This window comes from Gobio gobio (genome assembly GCF_949357685.1).
Source record: "Gobio gobio genome assembly, chromosome: 18".
Taxonomy (NCBI): domain Eukaryota; kingdom Metazoa; phylum Chordata; class Actinopteri; order Cypriniformes; family Gobionidae; genus Gobio; species Gobio gobio.
The window spans coordinates 47,409,075-47,436,522 of NC_137111.1; the positions used below are offsets into that span (position 1 = coordinate 47,409,075).

At 36.4% G+C, this 27,448-nt stretch overlaps 1 protein-coding gene across 4 annotated transcripts in view; it reads right to left on the reverse strand.

Annotated features, from left to right (window-relative positions):
* lyst (lysosomal trafficking regulator) overlaps positions 1-27,448 on the reverse strand; it is a 214,279-nt gene that overhangs the window by 83,059 nt on the left and 103,772 nt on the right. For all 4 annotated transcript variants that reach the window (XM_079843610.1, XM_079843609.1, XM_079843608.1 and 1 more), the window contains exons 9-18: positions 23,330-23,486; positions 19,686-19,912; positions 19,206-19,272; positions 18,034-18,143; positions 15,571-15,937; positions 13,785-13,938; positions 11,741-11,914; positions 10,596-10,756; positions 7,796-7,986; positions 6,033-6,281 (exon numbers count right to left, since the gene is read on the reverse strand). In XM_079843610.1, coding sequence (XP_079699736.1) covers positions 6,033-6,281; positions 7,796-7,986; positions 10,596-10,756; positions 11,741-11,914; positions 13,785-13,938; positions 15,571-15,937; positions 18,034-18,143; positions 19,206-19,272; positions 19,686-19,912; positions 23,330-23,486 — 1,857 coding nt within the window. The remainder of the gene's footprint in view (positions 1-6,032; positions 6,282-7,795; positions 7,987-10,595; positions 10,757-11,740; positions 11,915-13,784; positions 13,939-15,570; positions 15,938-18,033; positions 18,144-19,205; positions 19,273-19,685; positions 19,913-23,329; positions 23,487-27,448) is intronic.

The following is a 27,448-nucleotide window of genomic DNA, read 5'->3' on the forward strand; positions in this document are numbered from 1 at the left end:
TCATTTAATTTTACAGTAAAATACCGTTAAATTTACAGTTTTTGGAAGTGACAAAGAACAAGTCATTGTGTAATTTACAGTGAAAACCTGTAAATTGACATTCCCAGAATTCCTTGTGTGACACTTCGCATTTGATGTATTTTCATTGCAATAACTATGTTTCTTCTTTGTTTTTTCTAATCAGTTATGTACATTAGGGTTTTATGTTACATCTGATGTTGTTAAATTAATGTTTTTTGCATTTTTTAAATGTCATGTGTTTTACCATGATGGTGTTTAGTGTTTGTGTGGATGACACTGAGCACCTTCTATATATTAGTATTGTCCTCTTAAAAGCTGCTTGTGATGAGCTTTGATTCATCATGTGATTCTCATCTCCGCTGTGATTGGTGGTTGTCCATCAAAGGTACATAACAGATATTAGTTTTTCAATAGGTTGGTAATTTAACATTATTTCAGTTAATGAAATATGTTTTTATTTACTGTAAATTGTTTACAGTGTAAACTTAATCATTACAATATAAACCTTTAAATTATGTTTTGAACTGTAAAATTCTTTTTTTTAACTGTGATTATTACATTATTGACCTTTAAATTATACGGTTTTGAACTGTAAAATTTTTTTTTTAACCGTAAAAATTACATTATAAACCTTTAAATGATATGGTGCTGTCCCTAAAAACCCAAAACGTTACTGCCGTATTTTTTACGGTAAAGTTCTGGCAACCACAGCTGCTGTTTTTTTACCGTAATTTTTTTTTACAGTGTAGGTTCATCTCGGATCACCCCTCCAGGGTCAATCAGAAACCTTGGTGTAATCTTTGACGCCCAGCTGTCCTTCAAAGACCACATTTAAAGACAGCTCGCTCATGCAGGTTTGCGCTCCACAATATCAGGAAGATCAGACCTTTTCAAACAGAACATGCAACCCAGCTTCTTGTCCAGGCCCTGGTCATTTCTAGGCTTGACTACTGCAATGCGACAGCTGAAAACTCACCGCGAGCACTTAACCTTATCTTAAAAAAAAAAACCTTTCCTTATTTTCCTATTTTCCTCTACCTCTTCCCTGCCCTCGTGTGTGATGCTCAAAACTTAGTACTTCAGGCACTTTCTGTGTTTTGCTGCCTCCTCACGACGGATCGCTTCCTGTACTCCTCAGTTGTAAGCCACTTTGGATAAAAGCGTCTGCTGAATGCATAAATGTAATATGACGTAGCCAGCACGTCGTGGAGGCTTGTTTACGTTTCTAACCAATGATATATCAGATATTTATTTGACACCACTTTCAGCCAATCATTTGTTTGACCACAGATCTTACAGCATTAGACGCTATGCTGCTGCTTCACAATAAAGATTCTAGAGCTGGGGTTTTTTTGCAACTTTTCAGTGCAACTCGAAAAAGGAAGACAAAGGTTGCGCCGGTCAAGGGGCTTAAAATCCGGACGTATGGCCACCCTATTCTAATATAATGATTGATGCTCAAACAAACATTTATGATTATTATTATCAATGATGAAAACAGTTGTGTTGGTTCAGATTTTTCTGGAAACTGGATTCTTTGATGAATAGAAAGTTCAAAAGAACAGCATTTATGTGAAATCGACACAATATGCTCAACAAACCCGTCTCCGGTGTGATGACTCCGATCTTCAATCAGATGGAACTGAATATTCTGAATATTCCTATCTAATATGACTTCTGACCTGTAATGTTGCCTGAATCATAATCAGACACTGTTTGTTCATTGGCCAGAACTGGCACCCCGACTGAGCCTGGTTTCTCCCAAGGTTTATTTTCCTCCATTCTGTCACCTGATGGAGTTTGGATTCCTTGCCACCGTTGCCTCTGTTGCTTTTGGCTTGCTTAGTTGGAGACACTAAATATACAACTCTATTACTGATCTGCCCGCATTGACACTATGGGCCCTATCTTGCACCCAGCGCAATTGACTTTGTACACCGACGCATGTGTCATTCATATTTTGCACCCGCGCAAAGCGCGCTTTTCCCTCCACAGAAGCACGTCGCTAAACTAGTGAATGAACTTGCGCTCCCTGGGCGGTTCAGCGCAAAAAAGGAGGCGTGTTCCGGCGCAAACAATACCTGGTGCTATTTTGCTGTTCCATTAAACAATTGCGCCACTGACCAGAAAAAACCTAGTCTAAAGTCAGTGGCGCGTTGCGCGTTGTTCATTATGCTATTTTAAGGCGCATGCTTGACCATAATGTATAGCGTGCACAACGCGCATACACTTTGCTCATGTAATCTACACAGATGCAACAGTTATTTTTGCAAATCATAAATTGTTACACTAAAAAAATATTAACACATGACATGATGGAAATCATTGTGGTGTGCCACGAAGATGTGAAAAAATAGGCATAAATCTAGCTTACAAATGATTCAGGCTAATTGTAATAATTAAGGATAAGACCTGTTTGCCCAATAGTGGCAAGACATATATGTATATAAGGACATCTGACAAATTGGTTTGTCCGCCAAGAACCAGGAAAAAAAATCGACTGAAAAACTGAAAAAACTGAAAGACTGAAAAAAAAAGACTGTGACAACTTCACTTCTCTGTCTTTCACTGCTCTTACAAGCACATCAGTCTCCTCGGCTGTGAACCGCTCCTGGCGTGCGCCTGGTAAATACGCCATAATAATAGCAATCCATAATGGAACTTGCGCACCTGCTTTTAAAGGGAATGTTGGATGACGCTCGGATTGGTTTATTCATTTTACGCCCAAACCACACCTATGAATAATGAAGCTACTTCAGACCAACCCATTTTAGATTTGCGCCGGGCGCAAGAGCCATTTATCCCGCCGGGAAAATAGCAACAGCGCCGAGACCCGCCCACAAAGTTACTTGCGCTTCACGCTTTGACACTTGCGTTTCAGATCGTTAAAATAGGGCCCTATATGATAATTCAACTGATGGCCGTTTCACACACTCCGTTTGCAGTGCGTATGCGGTGAATCTAGTAAATGCATTTACTTTAAAATATACTATGTTTCAAAGTCAACACATGGCTTTTTTTTCCTCGGGTAAAGCAAGGAAACGACACCTTACCTGGCATTTAGGTAAAAAAAAAATGAAATAATGGATAGCACTCGTACCTTCTTGGAGGTGGAAAAACAAAGGTCTTAATGACCTGCTTTTAAAAGGGTTTAAAAACGAAAGAAAAGACGCGAGTCGGCTGTTTTTGTATAGCCTATTGTAAGTTTCTAATTTAAAATGTTTATAGGCTATAACCTATGTTTAAATGTTTTGCCACTTGTGTGAGCTAAATCTAAAGTACTATATAAATATAAAGTAATAAATTGAATAAAACGTTGTTTAAATGTACTACATTAAAACGTGACATCTATGAAAGTGTAAACAAAGAGAATTGCAATTCTGACAAGCCATGTTCAGTAACAACTTTTGGATTTGAATTTTTTTTTTTTTTTTTAATAAATGTTGTTTGTGGTATACACTGTATATCACTGTGAAGCTTTTTTGAAACAATCTACATTGTATAAAGCGCTATATAAATAAAGGTGACTTGACTTGAAATAGAGTATTTTGAAACATTATAAATGTCTTTACTGTCACTTTTGATTAATCTAATGCATCCTCGCTGAATAAAAGTATTAGGGCCAGATTTACCAACAGCTTGCTGCAGCGCAAATCCTCTTTTGGCGTAAAAAAAACGACTGTCAGGATTTACTAAAGACACGCAGTGATAAATTAGCGCTGGAAAGGCGTGGACAGGTGCTGTGTTTGAAATCGCCCCCTATACCCTCATTCACTATTCCCTACATTACTCCACTAATATGGAGGAGTGAATGAAAACGAGTGAGTGAATTCAGACACTGAGTGTGCCGGAAGAGCTGCTGCTTTTGCACAGTTTCTGCTCGCTGTTTAATAATCATTTGAAACATAGCAAACTGGCAGCTCCAGTTGAAATGACAAAATGTATCTTGAACTAGCGTGTATACCATAATTAAACAATTTAACAATCAATTAAAAAGGAATTTATACCTATATGATATCATGCTGGACCAGCGCGGTTTAGAAAATGGATGATTCAGCCGCGGGCACCATCTTCTGGAGACGCGGAAATTCATTCAGTGCATTATGGGTATTCTCTAGCTGTTGAGCGTACATCAGTTGTACACTCGTTATTACAGTGCATTGTGGGATTGAATGAGCGCAACCAATAACATCCACAAAGGTTTCGGACACCACTACAGATGGCTATCCCCTCAAATAATGCCCTATTTAAGGATATAGGGGTCGATTTCGGATTCAGCCAGGGTTATTTTTGCGGCTGATCTTATATGCATTTGTAGGAGTTTCTCTTTCAGACGCAGTATTTATGGGAGGAGAAATTAATCACTAAGGCTTGCGCTCGTCAATTTACTGGTGTTTGGGCCATTACACTCTGTGGCGAGGTTGGCGAGCGAGAGACGTGGGAGGAGCGAGCGAGGCCAGTGCGGTCTCTAGTCCTCTCATGAGGGAGCCCAGAGGCATATAAGGACGAGTTGTTTACGTTTTGTTATGTGTGTGCGCGGCAGTCGTCCATGAGGGGCTGCCGCTTTTACTTTCAGTTTGTTTGCTTTATTGATTAAAGTCTTTCAAATGTTCGCCATTCCCGCCTCCTTCTTCCCATAACAACGAACTGTATTACCAGTGTTGGGGGTAACGCATTACAAGTAACTTGAGTTACGTAATCAGATTACTTTTTCCAAGTAACTAGTAAAGTAACGCATTACTTTTCAAATTTACAACAAAATATCTGAGTTACTTTTTCACATTAATTTGACTGACAGCTCTCCTGCCCCCATGTTGAGGAAAATAAGTGCAGAGGCGTGTGTGTGAACATGATGATGATTGTAGTTCTAGACTAAATGTGAGCATTTATTTATCTCACTTGCACAATAAAGATTCTGTACTCCTCAAAATGAATAAAATCAGTCAAATGCAAAATCAGAGAACTATGCAAACCTCCAATAATTAAATGTTAAATAAAACAACTATTTTTATGCATTTAATCTACCTTAATATTTAATTTACCAATGTCTTGCTGCTGACCTTTGATGATGAAAATGATTTTTTGTTTTTATTGGTAAAACTTTTTCCTCCTGCATCCTATTCTCCCATTATCCAGAATGGCAGCAGAGCTGCGCCCTCTACTGGTCATGCGTCAATTTGCATTTTTACCTCAGCCTGGGGCTTATTATTTCAATTTAGGTATGAAGAGGTCTTTACCGTTGCACAAAAATGTAACTTTTTTTGTTATTAAACAAAAAAAAAACGCAAAAGTATTATAACGCATTACTTTTCCTTAAAAAGTAACTAAGTAAAATCCAATTTTTTAAGGGAGTAACGCAATATTGCGCATTACTTTTCAAAGTAACTTTCCCGAACACTGTGTATTACACACTTCCATCGGCACTTTTATGGAATTGTGCTCTCACGCTAATTTGCCCTGTTTAGTAAATCTGGCACTTAATGTCTTTAACATAAAATACTGTTCAAAAGTGTTAAAAGTTAGATTTTTTTAGTTTAAAAATAGTAATATTTGCTTCTTTGTTAGTATCTTTGCCATCACTGATAGTAACTGAGAGACCTAAAAAATGAGAATGAGAGAGACAAAGCGAGGCTTTGAGGTGACATTCGAGAGACGTCTGAAGGATAATGTGGACTAAAGGAACACAGTGTACAAGAGAACGTCCTGGACCAGAACATGCCGACCCAAAATCCAATTTTGCCCTCTGACTGATAGAAACAGCGTATTATTAGATTACCAGCAAAAAATGTGCATTGGAATATGAGGGAAACACTGGAGATACCTTCACTGTAAACGTTGAGGCTTAATATTCAGCCTCTCAGAGCAAAAGCAAACAGTTATCAGAGTTTCGTGAATCGACGCAAAACATACCTAATCAGTGTGTGTGCAGTAAACAGAAGAGCAGTGACATAAGAACTCATTCCAATCGTTCCTGGTCTCTACTAGTGACAAATACGCAAACAAACACGCACCCGTGCAAACAGGAAGACAAAAGAGCCGGTGCCTCCGATCTTGTGCAGGGCGCTGTGCAGGCCGACAGCTTTGCAGGGCATCATGGTCTTGAGAAAGGGAGGCTCCTGGATGGAGCTCTGGACCTCTTTGGCACTGAAGGGCCGCTGGGAAACCACCGCTGACTTGGCCTGGCCCTTCAGACGGATCACTGGCTCATATATGGTGTACAGAGATGGAGTGCTGGGGGCGTAAACTACAGCCAAACTCTCCTGTGAAGACACAAATGCACACACGTTGAGATAAAAGCAGATCAAGCAGAGGTGGACAGTAACAAAGTACATTTACTTAAGTACAGATACTCAAAATGTGTACTTAAGTACAGTACTCAAGTACACATTTTGAGTATCTGTACTTTACTCAAGTATTATTTTTTTATGGAAACCTATTACTTTAACTTCTCTACATTTGAAAGACAAATATAGTACTTTTCACTCCACTACATTTCTATCAAGGTCCTCGAAGTCGAAAGTCGTTTTTGCAGACAGTCTATCAGTAATAACTCTTGAAGTTCAATGATTTCCCAGCATTTTTTTAACACTGATCAGCTGATTGCAAAATATAAGGCAGTTCCTCGGCACAGTGCGCACACCAACGGCTACACTTAGAAAGTTTCAGTTTTCTGAAAAGATAAAAAATTTGTTTTGTTTTAAATTTTTGCCTAAAAGTTTCAGTATTGCAGTGTTAATTTTGTTAACGAATAAAACATTTTTTGAATGACAAAAAACTATTAAAATTTCGAATAAAATTTTCCTCAACAAATAAAAATGAAACGAAAATGTTAGGGAGGGACGATTTGGGAAAAGATCCAGTCACACTGCAAAAAAAGCTTTTCTTACTTAGTATTTTTGTCTTGTTTTCAGTCCAAATATCTAAAAAATCTTACATTAAGAAGCATTTACTAGACAAGCAAAAGTTTTTGTCTTGTTTTGGGGGAAAATAACTCAAAATTAAAGGAGTTTTTGCTTAAAATAAGCAAAATAATCTGCCAATGGGGTAAGCAAAATAATCTTGTTTTCTGTTTGAATTAAGATTATTTTGCTTACCCCATTGGCAGATTATTTTGCTTATTTTAAGCAAAAAATCCCTTAATTTTGAGTTATTTTCCCCCGAAACAAGACAAAAACTTTTGCTTGTCTAGTAAATGCTTTGTAATGTAAGATTTTTTTGATATTTGGACTGAAAACAAGACAAAAATACTAAGTAAGAAAAGCATTTTTTGCAGTGCAGAACTGATGTGACCAATACACACAAAATGATGTCAGTTTTGGCGAGTATTAAGAATATTTATACAGTTGATTTGGGAGAATATCGGATGTGTATCACTGTATTGGATCCGATCGGACACGCCCTGTGCTCATATCGTTACAATAGGGCCCTTGATGTTTTTCTTTTGATTTTGAGATGATATATCACTTGGACATATTATTGAAAGGGTTCATTAGATAAATTTGTACAATACATTATATTAGCAATATATATCGTCAGGGAAGATCTGAAAAAAGAAGCTAATTCTTCCATCAGAAATGATGGTTTGTGTTTTAAATGACAGTGATTAGCGTGCATGTAAAGCATTAGCACATGAACACCTGGAACAGGATGTCAGTGGGTAAAACTGCACAGAAAAAGCACAGGACAAATAATGCTGAGGGAGATAAACAAGCCACTGTCAGACACATTTGCATAAAAGCCTTCTGGTGAAATTTTGACATATTCATAGGCTTACAATAAGAGGTGTGATGTCAACGTTGGTATTCCTCATGAGGAGTTCCCGTATCTGCTCACACTCAAGACCCTCCTGTGTCACGTACTTGGACAGTGTCCCCTGGGGCTTGCCGTACTTGCAGGGCATGATGGAGGTGAGGTCAGGACCGCTGGCATACAGGTAAAACGCCTCCGCAGTGTCAATTCTGGAGCCTAAAACAAGCAATAACCAGCATTTAACTACATCTTTGCTGAACTCCCAGCATGCATTTTCAATTTAGGTAGAATGATATACAGGCAGGTAGGCAAATATAACTGTCTATTCCTGTATATTGTTATATTTGTGCATATAAACCATGTGTTATTTCATGAAAACATGCCAGGATAAATTTTTTAACAGTCTGTATTTTACATTTTAGAGCAAATACGTATCATAATAGTCTTAATTTCAACATTTACTAATACTTTTTGTTAAAATTAGTCAATGCACTGTGAACTAACAATGAATAGTTTTATTTCATATTCATAAAACATAAAAATTAAACATATTGCTCACTCACTGCAAAACATTTTTTTCTCAAAATTAAGGGAGTTTTTGCTTAAAATAAGCAAAATAATCTGCCAATGGGGTAAGAAAAATAATCTTAATTCAAACAGAAAACAAGATTATTTTACTTACCCCATTGGCAGATTATTTTGCTTATTTTAAGCAAAAACTCCCTTAATTTTGAGTTATTTTCCCCCAAAACAAGACAAAAACTGTTGCTTGTCTAGTAAATGCTTCTTAATGTAAGATTTTTTTAGATATTTGGACTGAAAACAAGACAAAAATACTAAGTAAGAAAAGCATTTTTTGCAGTGCTGTTACTCATGTTAGTTAATATATTAACTAATGTTAACAAATGAGACCTTATTATAAATAATCTAAGCCTCAGCTATAAGATAAAATAAGTAAAATAAGAGATAGATGTGTTTAAAACACATGTGGTGACCTAAACACAGATAAACACAGAAAAAAAACACAGAGTGGAGCATCTCTAAACCACATTAGAGCGTTTCACAGGTTGGGAAACGACTGGAGCCATTCATGACCTATTAGTAGCAACAGAACTGCTATTCTTTTAGAAAAGGCTTGTTGTGTGGAGAGAATGTGGAGAATGTGTGGCTCACGCATGGAAACTATCAGCAGCAGGAAGATCCCGCGTTACCAACAACATCGCAGACTTTCAAAGTGCCAACCAATAATCTTTCCAACAGCACACTGTGTTATTTTATCATTTATATACTATATACTATTATACTATAGTTTTTATGGTAACATTTGTTAATGCATTAGTTCAGGGGTTTTCAAACTGGGGTCCTCCAGAAGGTTCTAAGGGGTCCCCAGAAAATTTCAGAAAATAAAAAGACAAATAGAGAAATAAAAATGGATAAAGTCTACCGAACATTATAACAGTTTCAGTTCTAAATGTTTCTCTCCTCTCTTGCCGTATACATACTTTCCAGTATTGTATATGTTCACTTTGTATCTTTCTAGTGAGTTTTTCTCACTATAGTCCCCTTTATCTCACTCACTAGGGTTGTAAGGCGGTATTCTTAAAGCTACACTGTGTGTTATTTTCCCCCATCTAGTGGTGAAAAGGTATATGACCATCCAGTGAATATTAGTTTCTCTTCCTCTCAATTCCGATTTCGTTTTAACTCCTACGGTGGCCGATTTAGTCCAAGATTAACATGGCTTCCAGTTCGCCCTCGTCCACATTCGACACGGTGCCATCGAGTGTTAAAACGCCAAAGGCCAAGCTTGAATTCACGGGTATGTCCCTCTTTGGCTGATGTACTTTCAAGATGGAGGGGCAACATGGCGACCGGCATTCAAACCCTCAACCGTATGTGTTTTCAATGGCATATTATAAACTTACGAGAATACTTTATTACTTGAAAGAAGTAAATATACATTAATGAGCACATATATTTTTGAAAGAACTAAGTGTTTTTAGCTAAGAATAAACTAAAATTTACACAGTGTAGCTTTAACGCAGTACGTAAACATTTATTGTCAAAGTTGCTTATACAAATTATTTTTCATTAAAAATGTTCTTCGTCAGGTTTATACATCCAACATATAGCCAATTTAAGTTTGGAAACAATGTTACATTTATAATGTCACACTTACTATTTATCAAACAGTTTAAATGTTTTTTCCATACATAAAAATATATCGATGGATTTTTTTCCCCCTCATATAAGGGAGTCCTTGGCATCATAAAGTTTGAAAACCCCAGCATTAGCTAACACAAACTAACAATCAGCAATACGTTTATTGCAGCATTTATTAATCTTTGTCAGTGCTAGTTAATAAAAAATGCAATTGTTCATAATGTATTCATGATAGTTCAAAATACTACAACAGATAACAGATTTGATTAAAAAATGTATTAGTTAATGCTGAATACTTCTACAAGCATTTATTCATCTACTTAACGCAAGCTAATGTTATTACATTTATATTTATTGTAAAATGTCAATGTTTTATTATTATTTTGAATTACAGTTGTAATTTAAATACAATTTTTATCAATGTTGTAATGTGCTTGTGTCATTTTTATTAATATTATTAATATTTGTATATTCATTTCCAGGTAGTAATTTTAGTGCTTCATCTTGCCAAGCCAACATTTTAGTTGTTTTTCCATCTTTATCTTATATTTTATTTCAGTAAAAAATGATTTTAACAGTTTTAGTTAATATTCCAAACACTCCACAACAAGAAATAATCAACATGGAACCGCTTTTTGAAAAGAGAATGACTGGTTTCATACCATTAAAGAGCATCAGCGTGCCCATATCCCAGCATGCACTTGGGCTGGACTGCTCCTCTGAGGGGTGCTGACAGTGTCCAAGCATACAGTAGGTCTTATTACTGTCCGATGACAAGCTGGACTTCCTGGGCAGAGTGAAATCTAGCGCGACGTCACACTTCCTGTATGTGGCACAGGAAGGCTTGATTAAAACCGTGTAGCTTTTTCTAAATGATTAAAGGGTTAGTTCATCAAAAATGAAAATTCTGTCATTAATTACTCACCCTCATGTTGTTCGACACCCGTAAGACCTCCGTTCATCTTCAGAACACAAATGAAGATATTTTTGTTGAAAGCTGATGCTGAGAAAGGCTTCATTGGCAGTCAGTACATTTACACTCTCAAGATCCATAAAAGGCACTTAAAACGTTGTTACAAAGTCCATCTCACTACAGTGACTACAATAATTTTACAAAGCGATGACAATAGTTTTTGTGCGCAAAAAAAATCTAAATAACGCCTTTATCCAACTTGTTCTTGTCTTCCGTGTGTGTCTCCACGACGCATGCGCGAGAATATGACGCAGATCCGGCGTTCGAACACATGACCCAGAAGCGATTTGTTTACAAGCAGAGGAAGACGCGCGTGTCTAAGCTGTTGAATTCTACATTGATCGTGCTTTAGGTCTCAGCGAAGTGCTCAAATCGGGCTAAAGTGCGCATTTCATGGATTCCCGAACGCCGGCGCTACGTCATATTCTCGCGCATGCGTCGTGGAGGCACACACGGAAGACAAGAAGAGGTTGAATAAAGTCGTTATTTTGATTTTTTTTTGCGCACAAAAACAATTGTCGTCGCATCGTAAAATTATTGTAGAGTCACTGTGGTGAGATGGACTTTGTAACAACGTTTTAAGTGCCTTTTATGGGTCTTGGGAGTGTAAATGTACTGAATGCCAATGGAGGCCTGTGTGAAGCCTTTCTCAGCATCAGCTTTACACTAAAATATCTTAATTTGTGTCTGAAGATGAACGGAGGTCTAACGGGTGTCCAACGACATGAGGGTGAGTAATTAATGACAGAATTTTCATTTTTGGGTGAACTAACCCTTTAAGAACTAAAGTCTGCATGTCATATTTGTCTGAACCAATTGCAATCCCGGACTCACCTAATGCCACACACCCAGAGGGTCAGCTGACCGTGAACGCTCTTCTTGCCCTCGGGCTGCTGTGTGTACGTGAGGGCCAAGTGTTGCCACCTGCCAGCTGTCAGCACGGCATCTCCAGACTCCGCCTGGGCGAGCAGACCCGCCTTCATCTCATCGTTGGGATCAATGCAGGTCCTGAATTCACAAATGAACAATCACTTTTGAAATGTAGCATTGATGACTCTTAATACGCTAAATACAGGTGTAAACAGGGTCTGAAATGTTTTGAGCTTGTCCACTTTTGACCACTTCCAGAGGTGGTGGAAAACACATTCGATTCGCTTTCATAGTGTAAACGCTCATGTGGTCGAATGTGTTTGAACAGCAACAAAAGACGCCCTACTCTCTGCCTACTGACCTAATAAGTAAATATTATGGGATGCACGCTAGCCAGATGGGATTTCAAGTTTGTCACCTATAGACCCAAGTTTGGTTTGAAGATGAAAAACGTACCAAACCCAATGTTCTCTCACCATTCCTGATCTCTAACACACACACTCACAGCGTTCGGCTGGTCTTGTGTCTGTCAGAGCAGAAACTAAAGCTGATGCTCTCTGTGTGTTTTTCATCGTCTCCGGGTGTGTTCATATGTAAATTGACGAGTTTATGTCATCCATTAGATCGAAAGATCTGAAAAAACCCACACATATACCCGCCCATAGACCCTCTCCTCGAAGAAATCAGGACAAAAGTGGACAAAACACCAGGTGTACGGATTAAAACACCAGGTGTAAGCAGGAATGTGTCTCCCTCATCCACTCACGATCCCATCGACCAAAACGCATATTAATATCAGGTGGGCTTTAGGGTGTAATGCAGTTCTACACCCTAAAGTTGCAGTTGGTTCTTTTGGTCCGGACCAAAAAAGAAAAGAGACATTTAGTCCACTCACACTGTCTTTTTTTTACAGCGGATGTTATGATTTTAAACGAAAGTTATCCAGGGATAATGCCATGATGTATTGTGTGTGTGTGTGTGTGTGAGAGTGCTTGTGGCTCTTTAGCTCCGCCCACTGCACGCCTCCACGAGCTCGGCTGTTTTCAGAAAGAATCGGTGCAGTGTATCTGCCTTTTATAAATATGATCAAACTAAAGACTCCTGGGAGATATGAAGGATCAACACTACTCTACAGATACTCAACATTAACATGAGACTGGCAGAAACCGTGTGTGTGTGTGTGTGTGTGTGTGTGTGTGTGTGTGTGTGTGTGTGTGTGTGTGTGTGTGTGTGGGCATGTTTTTGTGAAATATCAGGACACAAATGTGTATAATGACATGGGTATTACAAAAAGAGGGTGAAATATGAGGACGTTCCCCATGTTCTCACTTTTCAAAATGCTTATAAATCACAGAATGAGGTTTTTTTTCACAGAAAGTAAACTGCACAGTCTCCTGTGATGGGTAGGTTTAGGGGCAGGGGCAGTGTGTGTGTGTGTGTGTGTGAGTGTGTGTGTGTGTGTGTGTGTGTGATGGGTAGGTTTAGGGGCAGGGGCAGTGTAAGGGGATAGAAAATACGGTTTGTACGGTATAAAAACCATTATGCCTATGGAATGTCCTCACATTTCACAAAAACAAATGTGTGTGTGTGTGTGTGTGTGTGTGACTCTTTAGCTCCGCCCACTGCACGCCTCCACGAGCTCGGCTGTTTTCAGAAAGAATCGGTGCAGTGTATCTGCCTTTTATAAATCTGATAAACTAAAGACTCTTGTGAGATATGAAGGGTCAACACTACTCTACAGATACTCAACATTAACATGAGACTGGCAGAAACCGTGTGTGTTGTGACCCTTTAAAAGCAAACATTTTCTCAGTTCATTAATTCCCATTGTTGCTAGCATCATGCTCTACCGCTTGAATAACAAGAATCAGAATGGGGAAACTGAATGCTGGTTTGAAGTGGATTGTGTAGGATCTACTGCCCTCCAGAAACACCACGGGCACTGACTTTCGAGGAGGCTTTTCGAAGGAACAAAAACATGTTTGGTATGTTTTGTTTTGTCACTCACCTGAAGGTAAAGGCTCCGGTGGAGATGTTCACCCACACCTGAAGCATCAGCGCCTTAGAGCCCATGGAGAGGACATGGAGGAGACCTCTGTCCGCCTGCTGGTCCGTGACATGTGTGGGACCGTGGAGAGACTCCGCCAGAGACACTTCCTCTTCTGGAACACACAGACCAACAAACGGATCAAACGCCTTCTTGGAGTGGGGAGGTATATTATTACAAAATATTATCGGTAACAGAATTACTGCTGAAATGAAATAAAACAAATACTTGGGAAAACTTTAAATTAAATAAAAAATGTTGTCTAGGCAACACACTGAAACTGAACTTCAAACAAAGTCCAATTGAAGAGAGTGCATCCTAGGGAAAAGTGTAAAGTCAAGGTGCTTTCGGGAATCTTTATTGACCAAAGAGCCATTTTTTCATTTTTGGTTAATGCATAACACACATAAAGGCCATGGTTCTCAGTCTTCATGTTGGTGGAGAGTTCCTGCCTCAAGTGGTCAAATTTCGACAGTAGTAATTATTAGGTCCATAGACAACAAAAAACAAACAAATAAGTTTGTTATACATTATATTATGAAAAAAATACAAATGTTGCCTTGGGAATGAACTGAAATACTAAAGTATATAAGTAAAGTACTTACATTTTAGATTAAAAAGTAAAACAAATACTAAAACTGAAATAAAAATAACTTGAATAAAAATTTGAATGCTCAGAAAAAATTATAAAAATGACAAAAGCACATAAAACAAATTAAAATTAAAACTGAAAATATAAAAATAAAAGATTATTCAAAATATGAATAAATACTATAGTACACAAAAGTAATTCATGTTACAACAACTTTCAATAAACTACAAAATTCTAATTTATTGTTTTAATTAAACCTTTTATCATTAATTAGGTATCATTTGAAAGCTTACAAACTCAAAATTCATCCTGTGAAAACCGTTTTGAAATCGGACATTGTGTTACCATGGAAACGTTACTCTAAATTATTCTAGCGGGCTCCTCCCCCTAGTGGGCGGCGTCATGTTTCATTTTACAACAATTATTTTAACTACTTTATATTCAAAATCTTTTCCAATCTTGACAAAACACATATCGTCGGAAAGGTCTGAGTCTCAAAGGTCCATATTTGGTGACTGTTTTGTGATGGAAGTGAAATCTGGACAGAAATTTACAGGAAAATGCATTAAAAAAAACAATCAATGGAATTTAAATGACACCCGGTGGCTATTTTTGGTATTGCGCCTAAACAAAATCTCATGGGGACTTTAATTTTTGTGATATCAACTTCAAATTTGGAACACAACTTGGTTAGACATATGGCTTTGATTTTATAGTAATTTTATAGTAACATTTTTTTTATAAAATATATATTTTATATGATTTTATTAAATTTTCATTTACAGTAAATTTAAACTTCCATAACTTTTTCATACTTTCATATTTTGAATTGCTTTCACTTCAGCAATAATCTGCAGAGTGTCATCTTTAAAACGAGACAAAACTTTGGTCTATATTCCAAAGCTTTCTTGAATCTTTAAGTTTGGATAGTGCATTTTAATGGTGTATTCTCAAAAAGGGGGTGACAGTTATTTTGTAGAGTTCTGTTGACATCATAATGTTGATCATTACATTACAATTTAAACTCAAATTTCTGCGTTAATTAGGTTGTAGTAATTTAAAGAAATCGGGTTGATTAGACAGTGGAGTTCTAGTTCCCAGCATGCTTTGCATGCGACTGGATAAGGAAAAAAGAATCTAGAATGATCTTCTTACCCTTCTTAGAAAAGCCGTCCTCCTCCTTCCCCGCTCGTACCCACAGCGAGGCGCTGAAGCCATTGGCCATGTGAGGCCAGCAGTTCTGTCCCACTAAGGGCAGGTGGAAGGGTGCGGTGTGCCAGGGAGACGAGCGCAGATGACCAGGCCTGCTCGTGTCTGCTTCACCACGGCCTAGGGGTAATTTGCCCCTCAAAAGAGCGTTTACTCCACCCTTACCCACGACCGCCCCATGAGGCCTCATCCCAGGGGAGGAGCTCACGCCAGGGACCCCTGCGCCAGGGATCATGGGAAAGGACATGAAGTAGAGGGGCTCTGTGTCCGAGTTAGCCTCCACAATCTGGAGCACGCCTCTCAACAAGATCTCCTACAGATGACGAAAGCAAATAAAGATTTCTGTTAAATGCTGTTCTTTCGATTCATCCAAGAATCCTGAAAAAAAAGCATCACGGATTCCACAAAAATATATACAAAAAATGATTTTACTGTCCAATCACCATTCATGGGAGCCCGAGCTAAGCTGTAAAATGACCTCACACATCCTGCAGAAAGTTCCCAACATCCCTGATCATTTCAGTGTAATCTGAACAATTTTCTAATATATTCACAATACAATCCATGCTGACATATTGCAACACATTGACAGGTCTCATGAAATGAACACACAATGATGTGTCTGTTGCCTGGTACATTAAGAGTGAACTCAGACTGAGGAAGAGACTCGGTCTCCCTCTGGACCTTCATTAACACGGCGGTGGGAAAAGCGCATTTCACAGGGCAATTATCGGCACTTCATGGAGGACATACAGTAGCTGCCAAGAAAAGAGCCTGAAAATATAATGACTAGATACCAGTGATGGGAATAACGGCGTTACTAACGGAATTATTTTTTTCAGTACACTCTAAAAAAAAAAAAAGGTTCTATATGGCACCAAAAATGGTTCTTGGCTCGTAATCATAGGGGAACCTTTTTTAGTGCTATATAGCACCAATTTTGGTGCTTCAGTGGCTCTTCACCGGTTCTTTGACTAAGATGCTATATAGCACCTCTGAAGAACCCCTGAGGAACCACTGAAGCACCAAAATTGGTACTTCTCAGATATTTTTTTTAATTAATTTCCACGGGCCAAATGTTATATTAATTCAAAATATTTTGTTAATTTTAAACCCTTCAACACAAATTCATGCAGTTTTGCTGATAATGTGAACATAGGCCTATAGGATGTTTAGGCTATTTTAATTTAAACAGATAGGCCAACTTATTTATTGCAGTGTAAATACAATCATCTGACTCGCGTCACTGACAAAGTATTTTAGAAAAGGAAACGTGCAAATCTTAATTTTTTCTTCAAGTTGTATCCTTCAAATACAGTGGTATTTTTCATAATTTTGTGAAGATGTCTCTACACTCCGTGTCCGTGCAGCTGTGGTCGTACAGTAAGATTATCATTGGACCTGTTCAAACCGGATAATGGACCGTTCGACCACCGAATCCTGCAGTGTCTGTAATATCGAAGTAAGTGTGTGCATGATCATCTTTCTCGCTAAAACATATTTTGTCATAACATGAGATCTGCAGTTTAGTTTAAAGAGGAATTATTGCAATTAGCCTATATTTAATCCTTGCTGTCATTAAAACAGCGTGTCAGAGGAAAAGTGATCAAAAGTCGCACATGTCTATCTAAATTCATATCATTTTTGTTTAAATTCTGAGTAATGTATTTGTAATTTGTACGCAACGGTTATAAATGAGACCCCTGGTGATTATTAGAACCACTTTTTCTAGAGCTTTATATCTAGATTTTTTGTGCCTGATTTTAGCAACGTTTAGAGATGCAACTTCTCAGATAGGGTTGTTTAGCATGCTGACAGCGTGCTAATCGCCCAACATTAACAACTGTCTACACAACAAACGCAGGATGCTCCAATAACTGTCAATGATGTTTACACTTCAAGCGTACAATACTGCATCGCTCACAGTGCAGACGCAGGAAAAACAGATGTCAAATTATACAAAGCTTCATTATAAATAGTCATTAGTCCATCTGACAACACACTGACTAGTCGATTTTGAAAATGTGTAGTTTTGCACATCCTTTAGGACACAATGTGTTCTGCATCTTTAACCTACGATATGTGGAAACCACATAAAATAGTAAATTAGGGTTGTGAGGCAATAGGAAGATGTGCTCAGATATAAAGGACAATCACAAAAGGAGGAACATAACAAAAAGTGTGAACAAAATAATTTGATGATTTATATCAGCATTGACAAACCAAAGGCTGGCATTACTAAAAGCATATTCTGCATCATCATGTCCACTTTCGGACACGGTGTTAAAAATAAACCTGTTTACAGGATGCTTGATCACACTGAACACATTTGCAACGTGTGGTTTCAAAGCTTTTTTGATACAGAGTTGTGTTTGGCCTCATTTAAATGCTTATTGAGGTTGCACTTACAGTGGGCGGAGTCTTCTCCAGGAAGAGGCGGGTCAACAGGGCGAGTTCCTCCGCCGTGATCCGGTCACTCACCATGGCAACCAGCAGCTCCATCAGTATTGTCTGGCACTCTGAAGAGAACAACAGTTTCAGATTAGCATGATTACTATCAAATATGAATCTAACAAAAACCTATTAAGAACATGCCCAGGTCATACAGTAGTGATGTCCAGAGGGGATGTTCGTTTGCTTAAACCATCAAAAAATGAGCAAAATATTTTATATATTTTAAATATGAGGTAAGAACGAAACACTAATCTTGGTTAAGGTATTTAACTGACAAAATGATTTGGCAAAAAAAGCCAAACTACAGCTGCAGGTTTAATTTTACTATAAATAAAAATGCATAGAAAAACAAAAAGCTCACAGAATAAAGCATTATTTTTTTTTATTATTTTTTAATAAATATCTTAATATCTTTGCATGACAGCCTGGCCAAAAATTATGTCTGCACATTTTGGCATGTTTCATTGCGTTATTCTCAGAAATAAAACAATTTCTCCAAGCACAACTAAGCAATATGCTTCAGGGTTTTTCCTGGGTCAAAAATGGTCTTCGTGGTGGCTGACAGACATGGTCACACACACACACACACACACACACACACACACACACACACACACACACACACACACACACACACACACACACACACACACACACACACACACACACACACACACACACACACACACACACACACACACACACACACACACACACACACACACACACACACACACACACACACACAGAGAGTAAAAAAGTACCCTACCCACGTGATCTACGAGCGCAATACTGACAATGAATTTAAAAAATGTATCTATATATATATATATATATATCTATATATATATATATATATATATATATATATATATATATATATATATATATATATATATATATATATATACACACAATTTTGTTTTTGTTGTGCTGCTTTTCATTAATGGTGATTATGATTAATTTTTTAATGAACATTAATGAACATCATCATGGAAACAATGTATTTTAGTAATGACAAACCCATTTCGAGCATAATGAGAATTATGATTAAAATCAAAATTATGACATTTTAAAATGGGAATTGTGAGAAATATGCATAGTTGAAGATTGAAAGAAATATACACCTTTATATGAATCATCTGATTGGCTGAGAATGTTCTGAAATCCAGTGAGAATGGCTTTCACACCACCCTGACGAGAGAGAAACAGCGTGATGGATCACATTTCTTCATAAACACAGTAAAGATTATTTTCAAACACATCAATATTTTGACAGTGAGTTTCAAAAATCATTATTGGCAATGGGATAAAGTCATTGTAAAGATTTCTCCAGCACAGGCCTAAATCCTAAAGATCTGTCAAAAATGCAGCTGCAAAGCTCCAATTGCTAAAAGGTTTGTAAAAGGTCATCTTATTCCTGCTACGTAGGTTCATAGGTGTTGTCTTTGGTTTCAAGTATACTCTTTCAACTAGTTACCTAGAACAAAAACTTTCTACCAAGTTAGACAAAAGCAGAAGGTCTTCTGGAATAAGATCTGTCGCTGTGTAACATCAATATCTCGCATGCATAAATAAATCAGTCTGGCATCAGATAAAAGTCTGACCTGCTGGTAGAGCAGCGCTGCATTGCTGTGGTGGCCCTTCACAGCTCCTGAGAGGCTCTGCAACACGTGGCCCAAAACCTCCAGGTCTGGAGAGCCACTGGCTAACAGCTGCAGCTCCATCAGGCAGATCTCCGGGAACAGCAGACGACCGCGGACCGAGCCCTGAGGCACTCCCGCCATTCCCAGCGCACATTCCCCCAACGGGACTCCAGCCTCCACCTTTACCCCTGTCACAGCAAAGCAAAGACAGAACACTGATTACAAACAACGCAGTGCTGATGAAAGAATAATTGGTGGTGCAAACAGAAGGGCTGAAGCACTAGTGCTGTGTGTTCCAGTGGCGGCTCACAGCTCTAGCCCAGTGGAGATGAATTAAGCTGATGGAGGTGCCACACACCCGAGGACCCGCATGATTTAGCTGTGAACTACACCCTGCAGCTCCTACGCAAGCTCTGGGTGCTCTTTATTAATGAAGTTCTGCCTCCAACACACACACACACACACAGAGCACTCCCTCACAGACATGCTCACACACATACATAGACAGACAGAAAGAAAGAACGAACGATAGATAGAAAGATAAGATAGAACGAAAGGATGATAGATACATAGAGATAGATAAAATAATATATAGACATATTGATAGATAAGAGATAGAACGCAAGATAGAGATAGATAGATATAATGATAGATAGAACGATAGACAGAGATATAATGATAGATAGAACGATAGACAGAGATAGAATGATAGATAGAACGATAGAGATAGAATGATAGAACGATAGATAGAACGATAGACAGAGATAGAATGATAGATAGAGCGATAGATAGAGATAGAACGATAGATAGAACGATAGACAGAGATATAATGATAGATAGAGCAATTTATATAGATATAATGATAGATAGAATGAAAGATAGATATAATGATAGATAGAACGATAGACAGAGATACAATGATAGATAGAACGATAGAGATAGAATGATAGATAGAACGATAGATAGAGATAGAACGATAGATAGAACGATAGATAGAGATAGAACGATAGATAGAACGATAGACAGAGATATAATGATAGATAGAGCAATTTATATAGATATAATGATAGATAGAATGAAAGATAGATATAATGATAGATAGAAAGATAGACAGAGATACAATGATAGATAGAACGATAGATAGAGATAGAATGATAGATAGAACGATAGATAGAGATAGAACGATAGATAGAACGATAGATATAATGATAGATAGAACGATAGACAGAGATAGAATGATAGATAGAACGATAGATAGAGATAGAACGATAGATAGAACGATAGATAGATATAATGATAGATAGAACGAAAGATAGATATAATGATAGATAGAACGATAGACAGAGATAGAATAATAGATAGAACGATAGAGATAGAACGATAGATAGAGATAGAACGATAGATAGAGATAGAATGATAGATAGAACGATAGATAAAGAAAGAGCAATAGATAGAGTGATAGAGATAGAGCAATAGAAAGAACGATAGAGATAGATAGATAGATAGATAGATAGATAGATAGATAGATAGATAGATAGATAGATAGATAGATAGATAGATAGATAGATAGATAGATAGATAGATAGATAGATAGATAGATAGATAGATAGATAGATAGATAGATAGATAAAACGTCTCAGTGGTGAATGGATGGATAGATTGATAGATAGAATGACAGACAGCGGTGGATGGATGGATGGATGGATGGATGGATGGATGGATGGATGGATGTCTAAAAGAGGTCTTCCTTAACAGAATAGATTTATGAGAAGCTGAAACCGAACTCAACTCCCTTCAGTTCACTTCCTCTGTCACACACACTCACACAAACTCTCACACACACTCTCACACACACTCTCACACACTCTCACACACACTCTCACACACACTCTCACACACACTCTCACACACACTCTCACACACACACACACACACACACACACACACACACACACACGCACACACTGACAGCTTTGCCTTCCATTCCCCTCTTGATTAATCTGCTGAGCCACAGGATTATGGGAAGGTGAGTGAAGGAGTAAATCCTGCAGGATGGGTCAAACACTGCAGTCACAAGACTGAGCTCAACACGGCCGACTTACATCACAGCCCAAGGAAACAATGGCACCATTCTCAGGGTGAGAGAGCAGCAGCACATGTGCCTGGGGAACAGGATCCGGCTTGACCAGAGGTTCCCTCAGCCTACCTGCTGCAGTCCTGCTATCAGTGATAATCATCTGCACTTTAACGTCACACGCCTTTAACCCTCTGGGGTTCTTCGGGGCAAAAATGAATTGGGGACAGGATTTGAAAAGTCTAAGTGGTCGTAAAAAAAAATAGTCACACTCAGGACCTTCGGGTCAAAAATGACCCTCATAGGAAATGAACGGGAAATTGGCAAAAATATGAAAATACAGAGTTTTTTTGTGCATACAATCTACAAATCAGCCACAGGATGCAGAAAAGGACTCAACAGTGAAGGGGTGAATCTCTAAAACACCAAGAGTGCAAAACAGGCAAAAAAACTCACACACACACACAAACACAATTAGCTTTTGAAATGGCACGCGTTCATTTGTGTGTGCGTGTGTTTTTGTGTGAATAAGTGTGTGTGTGAGTTTTTTTGTCTGTTTTGCACTCTTGGTGTTTTAGAGATTCACCCCTTCACTGTTGAGTTATTTTTTTCTGCATCCTGTGGCTGATTTGTAGATTATATGCACAAAAAAACTCATATTTTTGCCAATTTCCCATTCATTTCCTATGGGGGTCATTTTTGACCCGAAGGTCCTGAGTGTGACTATTTTTTTTTACGACCACTTAGACTTTTCCCCAATTGTTTTTGGTGTTCATATACCAAGTACCAATAAAGTCACCAAGTTTCGGACCATTCCGATGAAGCTACGTTTTTTTTTTTTTTATAAAACGCAAGATCCACTATAGTGGTAAAAATGTGCTATTGCGTGATAGAAATGCTCAATGTGTCCACCAGATGGCACCGATCTCATTTAAAAAATTGCTTTCATGAGGCCTAGGATTGACTCTAAAATGAAAGATAGATAGATAGATAGATAGATAGATAGATAGATAAAACGTCTCAGTGGTGAATGGATGGATAGATTGATAGATAGAATGACAGACAGCGGTGGATGGATGGATGGATGGATGGATGGATGGATGGATGGATGGATGGATGTCTAAAAGAGGTCTTCCTTAACAGAATAGATTTATGAGAAGCTGAAACCGAACTCAACTCCCTTCAGTTCACTTCCTCTGTCACACACACACACAAATACAGCTTTAATAATAAAAAAAAAAAATAATATATATATATATAATATATATATATATAATTTTTTAATTATATTCAATGGGAAAAAATGGGTCATAATTATTGCATAAATATTAATTATAAATCATAAAATGATCTCAAAATATTATTGAACAAAAATATATTTCATTGATTTTACTCAAATCTTTTTTATCTTAATCCCGCCCTCCGGGTCATTTTTGACCTGAAGGTCCTGAGTGTGAGCCATAAATGAAGAACCCCAGAGGGTTAAAGCCAATACAACGACACAGACGTAAGTATGAAGGGGTGGTCCTACCTTCCTCCTGACGGGTGGAGTCTTCAGGGTTACTCTCACTGTCTGCGTCATAGCCTTCCTCTTCTCCCAGAGGTGGAGCTCCACTCACCTGAGCCTCATCCGCCTCCTCAGACAGATCTCCTGATGGAGGAGCTGCTCCACCGCTGACCTGAGGCTTCTGCACAGAGAGCCAGCAAAGACCATTACTAGACTGACGGATGGACTATAGTAATAAACATTCATTAAGAAATAACTCAAATATATTCAACATTTTCATAAAAATATAACATATGATTATTAAAATACTTTATTACTATTACTGTAATTATTAGAGGAGGGAAGGACAATACTATAAAATACTAATAAAATAGATGACACTTAATTATAATATAAAATTGTTAATATAACTATTAAAATAAATATTTTATTATTTCAAAATGAAGGGATGGGTAATAATATAAAAATTGTATCAATATAAATTAATTTAAACATACAGATTAAACATAATTACTTAATCAAATATAATAAAAAAAAATCAATATGGAATAATTATTAACATTTTATTAATAAGATTATTAAAATGTATACTTTAATATTATTATTATTATTAGATGGAGGGAAGGATAATAATATAAAAAATATAAATAGAAAATATGAAATAATTATAATATATATATAATATAAAATATAAAAACATGTTAATAAATATTAAAATATATTTTTATTATTACAAAATAGAGGGATCGATCATAATAATATAAAATTATATAAATATAAAAAAATCAAGAAACAATTAACATAAGAGATTAAACATGATTATATAATAAAATATTTAAAAATAAATAGAATATGTAATAATTACTAACATTTTATTAATATTATTATTAAAATGTATACTTTATTATTATTACTGTAATTACTAGATGGAGAGAAGGATAATAATATAAGATAATATAAATATAAAATAAAAAATAATAATAATAAAATAGATGAAACCTAATTATAAAATAAAAAATATAATATAATTATTAAAATATATATTTTATTATTACAAAATGGAAAGATGGATAATAATATACAAATAGTAAAAAAAATAAATAAATTAAGAAACAATAAATATATACAACAGATTAAATGATTATATAATATAATAAAATAATTACAAATAAATGCAATATGTAATAATTACTAACATTTTATTAATATCATTATTAAAATGTATACTTTATTATTATTACTGTAATTACTAGATGGAGAGAAGGATAATAACATAAAATAATATAAATAGAAAATAAGAAATAATAATAATAAAATAGATGAAACTTAATTATAATATAAAAATGTTAATATAAATATTAAAATATATATTTTATTATTTCCAAATGAAGGGATGGGTAATAATATAAAAATAGTATAAATAAATAAATTCAATATGTAATAAACTAACATTTTATTAATAGGATTATTAAAATGTATACTATTATTATTATTACTGTAATTACTAGATGGAGGAAAGGATAATATAAATAGGAAATAAGAAAAATAATAAAATAGATGAAACTAAATTATAATATAAAATATTAAAATATGTTAATATAATTATTAAAATGTGTTAATATAATTATTAAAATGTTTTATTATTATTATTACAAAATAGAGGGATTAATAATAAATATAAAAAATATAAATATAAAATAATGAAGAAACAATTAAAATAAAACAGATTAAACTTGATTATAAAATATTTTAAAATAAATTAAACATGTCATACAATAAATAATTATATGATTATTAAAACAATTATATATATATATTTTTTTTTAATCAATAGGTGCCGACAAATTTAGAAAGCAAGTACAGTAGGTAACCAAATATATGTGACATTATCAGGTAAATGTTTTGTGTGGACATTCAAAACCTTTGCACTGTAAAACTGAAGACGATTGTTGACTGAAGAACGAGTCCATTTGTGTTTATGAAATGCTCGTGAAACATATGCAGATCTGTTCAAAACACACTAAATCCCAAATGATAGCTGCAGTTTTTCTTTTAAACTTTAACATTCGGTAACTGATAATAACTTTAGGCAATTGGAAGGCCACTATATCTAGTTGGTAAATAAATCAATAAAAGTACCGTGTGTTTAAGCATCAAAGTTAGCAAGAAAAGGTCAAAAATACTCTCACTTCTGACATTTAGTGCTTTCATTTCCCTGCAGAGCAACTTCAAATATCAGAAGTTAAAAAACAGAAGTGATTAAAGCGAATCAGGCTCTTACCTTCTAGAAAATGAGCTCTTTTCAGAATAAAGTAATAAAGTAAGCAATCCTCATAACATTGCTTCCCGGGGTTGTGTTTGTTAGAGAGACAGAGTTTGTGATTGAAAAGAAAATATGATTTTGGTCACAGGACCACATCAGCTGACCGTCTCCACATAAAATATAGCCCCCATGTGCACACGGTGCTCAATCCCACAAAAACACACAAAAAGCCTCCTTATCCGTTTATGTTTGGCCTGGGGTCATTTCACTTCATTACAGAATCCAAAGAAGTCCAAAGGATAACGTTTTATTTGGGAATTACCACTACAGACAAAACTGTTGAGAAGAAAATCCCTTTTTAAGAGAGGAATTACTGAGAGGAATTATCTTGAGTCTTACAAAACATGAAATCAGACGTACTATACAAACATCCTCGAAGTTTCCCAACTCGTTCGTCAAAAAACAGGTTTTATTCAATCCAAGCTCAGAAGACGACTCGTTTCGGATAATATAACATAATAGTGCAGTGGTTTTCAAACCTCTTTTTGTTGTTGTTGTCACGACCCATACATAGGCTTACAACCGCTTACATTCAAACAAGTCCAGCCAAGCATAAAGAATAATTATATACAATGGGCCATTTGACTGTATTCTCCATTAAACCAATAGATGGCACAAAAATTCAGCTCGGCACTTTTCCACACAATCGCTTTTGATTATTAATGCATTCGCAACGCAAGGTTAATTTTGCACTAATTTGATAGCTAGGCCTATATATGGGATGTTAATTAACTGGTTAACCAACAAGGATTTTAACCAATTAATCGTTTGATTGAAAAAAAGTAAGTCGCATTTGATCGCATTCAGAAATAATACCGGTAAATAAAGCTAAATGTTATAATGTACTACAAACATTATAAACTCTACAAACATAGCTATTGGTTATTTTAGTTCCCCTCACTCTACAACAAATTAGGAATATGGTGTGGCCCCTTTAAGAGCCGCGCGCTCCCTGTTGAATGCGCACAGATGAGCTTGGAAAGCTTGAAAAAAGTTACATAGCTCACTATTTAAACTAAGCTATGTAACTTTTCATATGTTAGGTTGACTATTTTATGTGATGTCATGTTTGCAATGCTGGAATATGTTGTGTGTGTGCGCGAACGAGCTGAGGAAACATAAAATACTCATACTTCAAAATTGCAAAGTGTTTACTAGGGATGCCACAATTCTCAATATAATATTGAACCGTTCGGTACGGCATTCACGGTTCAATACGCGCTTGTGAATTGCGTTTTGTTCGGATTTGCATTGAATTAAGTATTTTTCTACAAAGTCTATAATTTGCCTCCATCCCAATATACTGAACAACGCGACACACATTCACCTCACACGTTAGTGGTAGAGTTATACTCACGTAACTCTATAGTTATTCACAATCACCAAAGTTCATTATTTGCATGCGTTTTAAAGCCTTGCCGGCTCATTTGCATGCACGGTTTTAACATGCGCTTTTCTGAGCGAAACGTGATTACTGGACTAAGTAGTCGTCTTACTGCACTAATACTGTCAAATACACACAAGGTTAACATAAACACAGTCGGTTATGTCTAAAGTGAAAGTAAAATCGCGTGTGTCTGTATATTAGATGCGTGCAGGTCTTAAACTGACAGCAGCGCAGCCTATAGTGAACACGCCGTCCTTAAAGGGACAGTTCACCTCTAAAATTATGTCATTATTTACTCACTCTAATATTGTTTCAAACCTTTTTTCATTTCTCGATGACAGAATTTTCATTTTTGAGTGAACTATCCGTTTAATGTTAATAAAACAACAAAAGACAAAGAGAAAATCACTCACTGCTCTTGACTGAAAAACGA